Source organism: Sinocyclocheilus rhinocerous, unplaced genomic scaffold, assembly GCF_001515625.1.
Source record: "Sinocyclocheilus rhinocerous isolate Xijiao unplaced genomic scaffold, SAMN03320098_v1.1 scaffold2578, whole genome shotgun sequence".
NCBI lineage: Eukaryota > Metazoa > Chordata > Actinopteri > Cypriniformes > Cyprinidae > Sinocyclocheilus > Sinocyclocheilus rhinocerous.
In genome coordinates, this window is record NW_015643596.1 from 58,288 (window position 1) to 72,740 (window position 14,453).

At 35.0% G+C, this 14,453-nt stretch overlaps 1 protein-coding gene across 1 annotated transcript in view; it reads right to left on the reverse strand.

The window, feature by feature from the left end:
• lrp1ba (low density lipoprotein receptor-related protein 1Ba) overlaps window positions 1-14,453 on the reverse strand; it is a 283,055-nt gene that overhangs the window by 5,184 nt on the left and 263,418 nt on the right. The window contains exons 82-87 of the mRNA XM_016574938.1: window positions 12,463-12,588; window positions 11,491-11,655; window positions 7,967-8,128; window positions 7,217-7,391; window positions 6,762-6,866; window positions 1,525-1,638 (exon numbers count right to left, since the gene is read on the reverse strand). Coding sequence (XP_016430424.1) covers window positions 1,525-1,638; window positions 6,762-6,866; window positions 7,217-7,391; window positions 7,967-8,128; window positions 11,491-11,655; window positions 12,463-12,588 — 847 coding nt within the window. The remainder of the gene's footprint in view (window positions 1-1,524; window positions 1,639-6,761; window positions 6,867-7,216; window positions 7,392-7,966; window positions 8,129-11,490; window positions 11,656-12,462; window positions 12,589-14,453) is intronic.

Here is a 14,453-nt window from a genome sequence, read left to right on the forward strand (position 1 = left end):
ACTCGCCGTGTTTGGAGGGAGAGAAATGCTGACTATGACCCCAAGAACACCATCCCTACAGTCAAGCACGGAGGTGGAAACATTATGCTTTGGGGCTGTTTTTCTGCTAAGGGTACAGGACGACTTCACCACATTGAGGGGCCAATGGACGGGGCCATGTACTGTAAAATCTTGGACGAGAACCTTAGCCAGAACACTGAAGATGGGTCATGGATGGGTCTTCCAGCATGACAATGACCCGAAACATACCGCCAAGGCAACAAAGCAATGGCTCAAGAAGAAGCACAATAAGGTCATGGAGGGGCCTAGCCAGTCTCCAGACCTCAATCCTATAGAAAATCTGTGGAGGGAGCTGAAACTTCGAGTTGCCAAACGACAGCAAAGAAACCTTAAGGATTTAGAGAGGATCTGTAAAGAGGAGTGAATCAAAATCCCTCCTGAGATCCCTCCTTACCTCAGTGCTTGCCAACAAGGGTTTCTGCACCAAGTACTAAGTCATGTTTTGCTTGGGGATCAAATACTTATTTCACTCACTGAAATGCAAATCAATTTCTAACCTTTATATAATGTGTTTGTTTGTTTTTTTGGTTGGTATTCTTTCTCTATACGTGAACATAATCCTAAAATAAAAATTACATTTCTTTGTAAGTGGGCAAACTTACAAAATCAGCAGGGGATCAAATAAATATTTCTCCCACTGTATATAAATTATTAGGTATATAAAATATATTAAACATTATAACATTTTCATATACTAAAACATAAATAAAATAATAAAACGGTTTAAAACAATAATGTTGTAGTGATATATATATGATTTTTTTTATTATTATTTTTTTTTTATAATCATTAATGCCAAGACTTTATAAACTACTGACATTTTTCTATGTTTAAATATAGCAGGTTTTCATGCTGGGTCAATTTTATGTTATATATTAGTTTAGCAAACATATGTAATAGGGTTCAGAACAAACAAAAATAAATACATACATAAATAGTCATTCCTTGTTTATTTATGCAGAAAAAAAAAACCTTGGCACACCAGTGTACCATATTCGTGAAAAGTGCCCTGCATGTTTAAACATAAGCAAAGAGAAAAAAGGCCGAAAAATGCATGTCAAATACGGAGCATCAAAATGGAAAGACAACGACTAGAGGAAATTATGAATACTGCAACAAAAGAAGATGATAAATAATGGATACTAGAAGAGCAATCAAAGACACATCGTCCTCAGCATATGCAGAACTATAACCACTAACACTTATTCAAAAATTCCAGTCATGGCAAGCATACAAATGAAACAAACACACACCTACAGCATGGTGCGGAGAAATGGCGGCGTGTCCGGAAAACCGGAGTGCAATGCGAAATGTGAAACGTGCTCTTGGAAGCTGTGCGAGTTGGTTTACGATGTTTGTGCGTGTTCATTCCACGAACAGGCCAGATGCATGCTGACCGCGGCAGATGGGATTGTGGGAATGTTCTGGAATGTTTTGTAAATTTGATGAACCAGGAAGACCTACTTGCAGCGAGGTTTGTTATAGGTGGTGAGGGAACAAACGCCCTGGTTCTGACAGTAGTGATCGCACGGGTTAGCTCTCTCGTCACACCTCGGGCTTTTAAACTCGGACGGGCAACTGAGAACGCAACCAGACCAAAGGAGAGTCGTGAGGACAACACAACAGAAAGAAGGCCTGAAATACACACAACCACACAGCAAACAGCAGTAGGCTATCATGCCCTTCTCTATAAGACTGGGTGATGTGAACATGAAAATGAATTATGAATATTGTTCAGCCTTTTCACAAACATTAGGGTGAATTTCATGAAACCTGTTAAAGGGGTCATATGATGCGATTTCAATTTTTCCTTTCTCTTTGGAGTGTTACAAGCTCTTGGTGCATAAAGAAGATCTGTAAAGTTGCAAAGACTAAAGTCTCAAATCCAAAGAGATATTCTTTATAAAAGTTAAGAGTCAACCACGCCTACACAGTTTTCACTCAGGAGCCATTTGTTTTACCCCAGCTCTCCAGGCGTTTTTGGATCCTTAATCCAGTCATTTAAATGTGGTGCTCTCTGAAGTAGTTCCCGTCTTACTGCAAGCATAGTCCCACATCACATTCCTGGCACTTCCATGGGGTGCTCCTTTTGCATCGTATGCAATACAATAACAATGAAATAATAAAAATAAAGGCTGCAGTTGCTTACACACACACACACACGCATGTACACACACATGCATACACACATTCACACACATACATGCACGTACACACATACACAAATATACAGATATACACATAAATGCACACACCCAAACATACAGATATACACATGCGCACACACACAAACATACAGATAAACATATGCACACACGCATGCACATACACACACATACATATACACATGCGCACACACATTCACATACACACACGCACACACACACACACATTCGCATACACACACGCGCGCACCTATACACACACATAGATATGTCCATGCACGTACATACGCACAAACATGAATGCATGCGCACACACACACATAACGTTACACGAGCAAACATGAACGCATGCATGCACAAACGCACTTACACGCCTGTGCAACGCACATATACCACAGCTGCGCTCCGTATCTCCCGCTTCAAATCCGCCCTTCCCCCTCTCCCCGAAAGCCGCTGTGATTTGCTGATGGAAAGCATGCAATTACCGTATCAATTATTAGCTATTGTACTGCTATATAAAACAAATCAGCTTCTCTGGGCCGCACAAAGCTGTCTGCACACAACACAACGCAAATCTGCAGATTTGAACTTAAGTTTAAAGGGGTCATATGAAGTTGCTAAAAAGAACATTATTTTGTGTATTTGGTGTAATGAAATGTGTTTATGCGGTTTAAGGTTCAAAAACACATTATTTTCCACATACTGTACATTATTGTTTCTCCTCTATGCCCCGCCTTTCTGAAACGTGTCGATTTTTACAAAGCTCATCGGTCTGAAAAGCGAGGTGTACGCTGATTGGTCAGCTATCCAGTGCGTTGTGATTGGCCGAAATCCTCAAGCGTCAAGTGACGGAAATGTTACGCACCTTACCATACTGTGAAGGAGCGACGAGACAAAAACATTAAAAAACCCATTATAAACGAGGCATTTGTTGCATCCAGTGGGAACATAATTACAGATTATAATGACTTATACTGTCTTTTTATGCGTTGCATCGCGCCGCGTAAACATAAAACCATGTCTGCATTTGTGATCGGAGAAATGACAAACAGAAATGTAATATTTAATATTATTTAAATTTTAAATATTGCATTTAAGACTTTTTCCCCTCAGAACTATGAAAAATATATACTCATAATTGCAAGGAAAAAAAGACAGAAATGTGAGAGAAATTCATAATTACAGGTTGTACATTTTGAATAAAAAGTTCAAAATAAGGGATCTTATCTATGCACGAACAGCTTGTAAATTGTACTAAATTGAAAATTTGAAATTGCATCATATGACCCCTTTAAAGAACGTCTTCTAGGAATGATATGATCCAAATGAAAGGCTACTTTTCGATTAATGCAAACCACAAACTTGCTGGACACACAAGTCCTTTATTCAAATTTAATACAAAACTCTAGCAGTATCTCCAGCTGCCTTCATCTACTAAGACCCACTAAAGCAAGCTCTAATGAAACACTGCTCGAGAAAGATAATGAAACAGAGGACAGACAAACAAAAGACAAAAAAGGAGCCTTTGATGGGGTGATTTGAAATCAAGCAGGTCTATATAAGCAGGACACACTCATTTTTCTAGGCAATGTCTGGCCACCATCATTACCAACCCTTCACCTTCAGCAGCCAAAGAAAAACACAAGATTGATTCATTTGAATGCAAATTGATTTCCCCTGAAGGGCACAATGGCTTTATCAGACCATCAATGGCGACGAGAAATGGGAAAAAGAAGTGGAAACGAAGACCAGGTGTCCTGGTTAAAGCCAATAAAGGATTTGTGTCCATCTTCAGTGAGATTTTCTTCAAGAACACGTAAAGGAAGAGACTTTGAGAGACTTCTGACGTTGCTTGGCCTGACATTAAGAGGGGGATTCATACTTTTATGAATACTTATTCTTCTTGGAAGGACTGATGTTTGCCATCCCATTCATTTTCACTAGTTTGATCCATTCAAGCTGATTTACTTCAGGAAAAAAAATGGTGATTTACACTCTTATTTTTTCCTCCAAATGTTTTTGAAAGAGCACCATATCCTGTTCCTCCAGATAAAATGCTTTTGGCAAACAAGAAAAATGTAGGCAGATAAAAAAAAATATTAGTCTGGTAGGGTTTATTATGTGTTGAAGAGGAAAGTAAAAGCTCCATCACTGAGGGATTCACGGCAGCCAGACAAATCTCAAATCATTTCAGCTGAAAGACGGAGTACGTCCACTGTTCAGTTGCTGTACAATGGCTTAACAGCTTTGTTGCTTTCTGCCGCCCATCTATCAATTTCTTTCTTCACTTATAGATTTTTTTTTTTTTTCAAAGGACAAAAAAAAATAAGTCATTTTATGTAAAAAGGATTCAAATGAGCTGCCGCTATTAGCGCAATAACAGTTTCACTCTCCGTCCATTTCATTGTGGTCGGTTTCTCTCACTTGCTTTAAAGCGATTATTAAATGCACAATTTCATTCAGTGACACTAGAAACTATGTACTTAACATTCAATTCAGTGTCAAGGTTTCTTGCACCAAAAACGTTGTACTTTAGTTCTTTGTGACCATTTTCCAACCTTTCTCCAAACTTTTAAATGAAACAGGCTTTTTTGCTACTGTACCTTTAAGACTCTATGTAAATGAGCTCTGTTGTGATTGGCTAGCCATTCATGAGCTCGCCTTGGTGTGTTCTTGAGAAAAGTAGCAATGTCTGATTCATGAATACATCATTCTTTAAGATCTCGTCAATCAGAGAGTCCGATTTTGTCAAAGAATCAGTTGATTCAGTTCGCAAACCCATCTGAATGATTCATTCACAAATCTGAGTGACTCACAGCGATTAATGACTTAAATTTCATTTTTACAACAGTTGTATGATGTGTCTGCATTCTTAATTGAAGCTACAAAGCTTCACTTCCTGTTCACTGCAATTTCCTGGAAAATAGTAAATTAATTTCTTGTTAAATTCTTTTTTTATGTGTTCTGCAGAAGAAAGGAAGTCATAAAGGTGTGCAATGAGATTTGGATGGAATGAAAATTACATTTTTGGGGTGTACTGTCCCTTTAAGGGATATTTTTCTTCAGCTATATAGTATTTTTCTCTCTAGAAAACTTGAAATATACTTAGCATTCCATTTATAATGTCAAGGTTTCTTGCACCAAAAATATTGTAATTTAGTTCATGACTATTTTCCAACCTTTTTGAAGAGTTTTTAAATTAAACATACTTGGCCCAATCCCAATTCTATTTTATACCCCTTCCCCTTCGAAACAGAGCGCGCGAAAGGGGAAGGGCTAAGGGGTAGAATTGGGATTGGGCCTTGTAAAGGTACGGTAGCAAAACAGTCTATGTAAATGAGCTCTGTTATGATTGGCTAACTGTTTATAAGCTCGGTCTTGGTGTGTTTGTGAAAAAAAGTCTGATTCATGAATAAATCATCCTTTTAGATCTTGTCAATAAGAGAGTCAAATTTTGTTAATGAATCAGCTGATTCAGTTCGCAAACCCATCTGAATGATTAACCCTTTCGCACGTGAGTTTAAAATATTCTAGCTGAGCCCCCAGCGTGAGTTTTTTTTAGGCGACCGTTATTTTAAAATGTATCGTCTTATTGTTTCCATGGCGACGCGTCATGCTTGTCATGTGACACAACGAAATTCAGCAGTTGATGACGTGACGCACTGAAAGTTCTAATCACACCGGTGTGATCGTACGCTTCAGGGACCAGCCTAGAGTGATCACACCGGTGTGATCGTACGCGTCAAAGGGTTAATTCACCATTCTGACTCACTGATCTTTAGAGCGTTTAATGACTTAACTTTCTCACAAAATTCTTGTATGGCTTTAGATGTCTTAGAAAATATTGAATAAGTTTCATGAACCATTTTTTACAATAATTTTATTGCACATCTATATCCTTTATTGAAGCTTTAAAGCTTCACTTCCTGTTCATTGTAATTTCCTGGACAACAGTGACTTAATTTCTTATAAAGATTTTTGTGTGTGTGTTCTGAAGACGATTCTTATACAGGTTTGGAATGAGATTTAAATTAAATGAAATTAAAATTTTTGGGCGCACTGTCCCTTTAAGGCCTTTTTCCGCATAAATCAACTATAAAACAGAAGCACTTTTTATTTTCTTAATTTTACAGTCTTTTTTTTCTCTCTAGAACTGTCCATTTAACAGCAGGAATGAATAGGAAAGCAGAACTACTTTTGTTTCTTCAGTTTTACGGTTTTCTTCTCTGTCTTTTTGCGTTTATATCCTGTGCTCTTTTCCGCTGGTATCTCTCATTGGTTTCTCTGCCTCTCTCTAACATACAAATATAGAGGTCGATATAAGTGGCAGATTATGGACCCCTGCTATGATAATTCACTCTTCTGCTATAATATTCCCGCTCTCCTGTTCACCTTTACAAAACATTCATCCTACCAAGTCAGACGAGCAGAAAAAATCCTATTAAAGTGGTTGCCGGAGGGAGCAATTTAAAATAAATGAATCTAAATAACGGCAGGCAATTTGTTGCCGTAGAAAGCTATTAAGAAATTACTCACTGACAGAACGGCAGGCCCGTCTCAGAGTCAAGGTGGCAGGTTCCGCCGTTATAACAGTATCCGTCACACAACTGACAGCTGGCTGCGATTCTGCCGTTCGTACAGCTGCGAACACACATGTGAGCAACAACAACGATGAAATTTGATCTCAATTTTGTTGTTTAATCTTGATACTGAGTCCTAAATCAAAGAATATGAATTATTCCAAAAATTGAGTATTTATGCACAAAAAAATGTAAAAATATGTATTGATAGCTATATATGACATAATATATACATACACACACACACACACGCACACATACTATATATATATATATATATACACATTTATATTATATAATTATATTATATAATATTTTATATATTATTTTAACCCCTATTTTATATTTACACTTTCGATATATTGTATAATATTACGTAATAAATTAGTGCTAATGTCACTTTATACACACTTGCAAGCGACGTCTCCAGTCTCTTCGTCTACGATACACGGGGCCCCTCGGCAGCGAAGACATCGGTCCGACTCGCATTTTGGCCCCTCGTAGCGGGTGGGACACACACACTCCACGTGTCCCGAGCCGGACAGTGTGCAGCCTTTGGAGTTCACGCAATAATGGTGACAAATATCTGTCATCAGATAGAAAGACAGACAATTATAATGAATGATCTGAAGCCATGTACAGGTGCATCTCAACGAATTAGAATGTCGTGGAAAAGTTCATTTATTTCAGTAATTCAACTCAAATTGTGAAACTCGTGTATTAAATAAATTCAATGCACACAGACTGAAGTCGTTTAAGTCTTTGGTTCTTTTAATTGTGATGATTTTGGCTCACATTTAAACTACTTCAGTCTGTGTGCATTGAATTTATTTAATACACGAGTTTCACAATTTGAGTTGAATTACTGAAATAAATGAACTTTTCCACGACATTCTAATTTATTGAGATGCACCTGTATGCCATATTCATATCTTACCTCCTCTTCACATCAACTGACTAATTTCAAGTGCATTAAGTGTCGAAATAGTGCTACTCGCAATTGATTCCAACAGTTTGACGTTAGCATGCTGCTAAGCTAACAGTGTGATAGCAGCCTACTAAGCAGGCCTACGATGCCGATAATGTTGCCTAATACTACACTAGGTATCAAAACTAAGCTAATGAACACAAAAAACAATAATGAAACAGGCTGATACTCACGGTGTTGACAGCGTTCTCCGGTGTATTCTGCCTGACAGTGGCACACGGGTTGGTTCCCTAGGGTCACGTCACATGTGCCTCCGTTCAGACAGTAACCGTCACAAACACGCTTCTCACACAGAGGACCGGTGAAACCCAGAGCGCAGCGACACGTGGGCTTACCTGCAGGAAATACATTATTTTAGTGACTTTAAGTGTGGCTGGACTATTTTACCTGATTTGCATAATAACTCCATAAACACACACAAATATATATAAAAATTGTTTTTTTTTACTCAGAGTACATGATAAACCGAGCAGGTCATAACTGAGCACTAAAATTAAATTGAAAGACTGTTGTGACCTGTGTTATTTTAAAGTAAAATATTTAAAACTAATTATTTTAAAACTAACTAAAACTGATATTAGTTCATTAAAATAAAGCTGAACGAAAATATAAATATTAGGTGAAAATCCTTAATTTAATTACAGAAATTATAAATAAAATACGTACTAAAATTACTGCAACTATAACATAAAACAAATAATAATAAAAATGAAAGAAGCAGAAAACAAAATCAGTAAAACTTAAACTAAAAATAAAATGTTAGCTTAAAATAAAAAAAATAAAATATATAAATATTTTTTAAAAGTTATAAAAACAACAAAAACAACACAATTACTAACTTAAACTAAAATTAAAATTTGAATTGATATACAAATTAACATAATTCAAAATAAATTATATAATAGTATATAAATAATATTACAATAAAAATGTATTTAAAATAAAAAGAAAAATCTTACTGAATCTAAACTTTTAATGTATGTTATATATATTTTTAGACAAATTTAAACTGTTTCAGTTTTAGTGCAAAACATTCTTGAGACAAAATAGTAGAAAGAGGAAAGAAAATTATATGTAAAGCTAAACATAAATATTCACAAAAAAAGTAATAACACCAATAAAATAAAATAAACCTCATAATACAATTACTAAAACTTAACCTAAAATTAAAATGAAAACTGAAAATATAAAAATAAAAGCTAATTCAAAACATTAATCAATCCTAGAATAAATAGAAATAAATACTAAAATAATTGCCTGTGAGGGAATAAAATACACAAGCACTTACTGACGTAAAAACTGAAAAAAAAAAAAAGTAATAACATCCTCAACAGTATATGTGCAGGCTAATTGTCTAAATCACAGCGATCTATGCTAGGCTTTGCTTTCTTAGCCAACAGAATTAGATTATTTGAGTTACTGTGACAGAGTCACAGCGTTCTAGCAGGGATTTGCGTGACAGTACATCTGTTGGGCATTGATTTTGCATGTTCAACACACTCAAAGCCCGGGGATCTTCAGTCCTTCGGTTGGTGGTCCATCTGCCAGCTGGTGCGAATGACAGTTTTAACGCAAAGACGCCAACAGAAGCCATTCCTGACTGTTTCTCAGACGTTAATGCGTCTTTGGCTCCTGCCAAAATATCCTTTCAGAATAAGAAGACTAAACAGGGAGTGGGGATTCACACAACACCTTCCTGAAGCTTTCGCAGTGATATATTTTTCATAGAGGTTACGATAACAAACAGGCAAAGGAACGTCTGGTGTCTTCTCATGTGCTTGAAGAGCCAATAACAAACAGATAGTGAGTGAACATGATGGTGCACTTTTGGGAAACAGGCTGTCGGCATTTGGCGTTCATGCGTCAGGGGAATTTCAATACCGCTCGTTAACTGGAACAATTACCAACTATCTAATTAACTGTCCAAAACCCTGAATTCCATGTGCGTGCAGTCTTTCAGTCATTTGGAAATCCTGTTATCACTTACTCACACTCACGATGTTCAAGACCCATTTATTTTTTAAGTGGAACACAGGAGTTATTTGTAGTAAAATAAATAAAAATAGTGTCTATCTATCTATCTATCTATCTATCTATATTTTTCTTATTTTTAAAATGTAAATTTAAATTAATATTTAAATAATACTTCAAAAATTATATAGATTTTTTTTAACAATATTTAAATATTCCAATAATAAATATACTATTTAAATGATGACCACTTTAATATGGAAGCCCGTTTCCACTGAATAAAAAAAGGTAATTGCGTCTTTTTATCTCACAATTCTGACTTTTTTTTTCTCATAATTGCTTGATACAAACTCGCAATTCTGACTTTTTTTCCTCAGAATTGCATGATATATACTCACAATTGCGAATTAAAAAGTCAGAATTGCGAGATATAAGCTCGCAATTCTGAGAAATAAAGTCAGAATTGTGAGATAAAAAGTCGCAATAACCTTTTTTTTATTTTTTTTATTCAGTGGTGGAAACGGGCTTCTCAAATCTAAAAAAAAACATAAAAGTGGTTCACAATACTCATACACTATAGTATAGAACCACGTACTTACTTATTTATTTGTTTATTTAATTTTTGGAGTTTGCAACTCTGCACTCTTAAAAATAAAGGTGCTTCACGATGCCATAGAAGAACCTTTTTGTCTAAATGGTTCCATAAAGAACCTTTAACATCTGAAGAACCTTTCTGTTTCACAAAAGGTTCTTTGTGGCGAAAGAAGGTTCTTCAGATTATAAAAATGTAAGAAATAGATGGTTCTTTAAAGAACCTTTGACTGAATGGTTCTTTGTGGAACCAAAAATGGTTCTTCTATGGCATCGCTTGAAGAACCTTTTGAAGCACCTTTATTTTTAAGAGTGTGGGTCACCATTTACTTTCATTGTATGGAAAAGAGCAGCGTGAATATTCAGCTAAAATGTTCCTTTCGTGTTCCACATAAGGTTTTGTACATGAGGGTGAGAAAATGATGAAAGAATAGTCATTTTTGTGGTTTATTGCCCAAGAAACAGTTATTACTGAGTCTAATGTCTATAAGAATGATGCCCGCCCTCAGCAAATCCTGGTAAATTTGGTGCTTGTAATAATAAATCTCACTGCTTGTTTATCATTTCACTCTATTCAGAGAACTCAGGATGACCTGAAACAACTCAAGGCAACACAGGTGCTATATATTTCTGTTGCATTTCTTCACTGAACAGACAGAAAAAAGACTGAGAAATCCCTCCTGAATCAGATGTCTGCCTGTGGCCTACTTTGAATTCTGAGAGCAGACGAGAGCAGGCGTCAAGAAAACCCTGTTTGTTCCTGATTGTTTTGGGAATATTTTTGCACAATACGAGACTTTAATCATAAAATATGAATTATTACATTTAAAAAAAAAAGAAAAAAAAAGAGAGAGACCCCCCCCACCCCAGAAACAGTAATTTATTTTTTATTTTTATTTTTTTTAATACAAATTCATGTTTTTTTTTTTTTTAGTACTTGTCAATTTTGTGTCAATTACACAACAAATAACAATTTTGCCACTAACAAAGTTTTTTTTTTTTTTTGTAAATAGCTAGTGTACTTGTTTACCACAAAATGATGAACATACTTGAGATGAAATATGAGTAGAAAAGAGGCAGAAAAATATTGACGATACAAACAATGTTCAGTTTACAGATGGGAAACAGCGCCCACCTAGTGGAGATCCCGTGCAAGTGCCTCCGTTGAGGCAGAAGTCCTTACAGTGGCTGATTTCACATCGCTCCCCAGAGAAGTTCGGCCAACAGAAGCAGCGTGATTCCCCTCGTTCATTGGTGATACAACGACCTCCGTTCTCACAGGTCGGACGACAAAGATCTCCTAAAACGTAAATCCTTCACTTAAGCTTATTATAATTAGTAAGGACATTTTTACATGTATTTAAATTTATCAAGACCTAAACTCTTTTCAAAATTTATATATTAATTTTTCAAAATTAACTATTAATTCATTAGGATTTATGAAAAATAACAATGCAAAAAGTTATTGAGATTACCGGAATTTTTTAGAATGATATATATATATATATCTTTTTTTTTCATGTTTGTTTGTTTATTTATTTATTTAATTTTTATTAGTATTTGTATATTTATTTATTTGATTATTGAAAATATGTATCTGCATGTTACATGTTGGATTTGAGATTTCTTTGACCAGTCATAACATTTCGTTTTATTTATTTATTGTATTAAAAAAATTATATTTGTGTTATTATATGTGCTCTGCTTGTTTCTAACATGCAAGTTTTATATTTTGTTTTGCTTTGTTTGTTGTATATTGATACGTTTTAGAATGTGGAAAGGAAGAAAGATCAAATATACAGTCCATTAATTATTGTATGGTTCTGGTCTACATATGATTTCTGTTGCTAGGGTGCTCTGGGTGGTTGCTAAGGTGGTTCTAAGATACACAAGTTTCCCGTCCTCTCGGACTGAATCAATGCTATAAACACGATCGCTGTCTTTTCTAGCACATGGGCTTCAGGTGGATTGCATGTGTGGGCAAAGGGCCCAGAATAGTAAACACTTCAGTCAAAATCACTCAAGTGAAACATTCCAGTTTGACACGCCAGGGCCTCTCTGTTAGTGATGTAAGAGCATCCTGCCGAGCACGTTCTGACAGATGTACCTGAGATGTTGGTGTCCGTGCAGGTCCTGTTCAGCAGAATTTTCCCCTCAGGACACACACATCTGGCCCCACTGAGGTTCAGGAGGCAAAGGAAAGCACAATTCATCTTTGCACATGGATTGGACACTGAGAGAGAGAGGAAGAGATGAGAAAATGAACACAAAATGGGATGTATATAGTTTTTTTTTTTTTTTGCACATTAAAATGAGGACAGATCATGTAGAGACACTGATTCAAAAATCAGTTGAAACAAAATGTAAAAAAAAAAACTAAATCGTTAATAAAATAAAATTAACTGTTAAAAATTGTGCATTCCAGTAGCAAAATATTAACTGAAGTTTAAAAAATACATTAAAAAAATAAAATCATTCAACTAAATATATATGTAGCAGTTTCCTCAACACATGGGTGACACTGAAAAAGAGAGGAAGACAAGAGGAAATGAACATGACATGAGATACAACGCTTTCTGCTCTTTCGATTGGTTTGAATGCACAGTTCAAGGAAAAAGTCCTCTTCCAAGTGAATCTTTAGTGCAGCAAAACATACAAAAAAAAAAAACATAATTAACCCAGCTCAAAAGATTAGTGAATCTTTAGTGTAGCAAAATGTTTAGTTTAATTGTTACAACAAAACAAAACAAAATGTAACTAAACCAGTTAAAAAAAATCAGTGAATCTTTAGTGTAGCAAAACATTTAGCTAAACTGAAACAAAACAAACAAAACAAAATAAAAAAAAACATAATTAAACCAGTTAAAAAAAATCAGTGATTCTTTAGTGTAGCAAAACATTTAGCTAAACTGAAACAAAACAAACTAAAAAAAACATAATTAAACCAGTTAAAAAAAAATCAGTCAATCTTTAGTGTAGCTAAATATTTAATTAAACTGATAAAACAAAACCAAACAAAGCAGAGTAAAATTTTAATTTAAACAAGTAAAAATAATAAATTAATAAACAAAAAAATCAATGGATCTTCAGTGTAGCAAAACAGTTAGCTATTTTTGTAATAAAATACATATGTAAAATAAAATAAATATTACATTTATTTAAATACATTTGCAGTTTTCTCCGCAAAACTCATTATTCTGTACCTGAATGCCTTGATCAACATCAGTGTAATTTACTCAGCAGAGGCAAGCCAATCATAAAATAGGTCATTTGCAGATGGTCTTAAAGGTACAGTAGTAAAACAGGCTGTTTAATTCTAAGGGCCAGAGAGAGTAAAAATGGTATAAATTGCAGGGCAAAAAAAAAACACATTATATGTGGAGATCAGAGAAATGTTATGCTACAAAAGAGCAGAACATTGTGTCTTTCATACCACCAGCATATTATTCGCCAGAAAGATGAAATTCTCCTAGCATATAACAAACTATCTATCTAAAAACTTTTAGTCGGTGGTGTAATGTGTGCATGTGAGAGATATTATTTGTTTGTCTTTTTATTTTAGCTTTTGCAGGTTGTTCTGAAGAGCATCTTCAATAAAGCTTTCCAGTGTAAAAGCACATCAGGGAGCGATGACACTTCCCATTACAGCAGCACAGAGACAAACAAAGACAAAGACAAACAACACAGGCTAAGATCCCTCCATCCCTCCTGCTTTATAACGGAGAGAGAGATCAGCAGAGGATAAGAGAAGAGAGTACAGTAAAAAAAGAAACCTAATGGAAGGAAGATGAAGGAAAACACACATAAAAAGACTAAAGAATAAATGGGAGCAGGGACACACCGGTCACGAAAGAGAAATATAAACTAAAAAGACTCTAGAATATAAATCCAGAAATGCTGTCAGAACAGATAAAAAAGAAGAAACATTTCGAACAAATTTAACCCGTACAAAATGTACTAATTTATTAATTAATTTATTTTTGAACAAATTCATTTGTATATATGTATATAAATAATTGTCTTTGGTAATATATATATATATGTGTATATGTGTATATATATATATATATATACACATATACACATATATATATATAT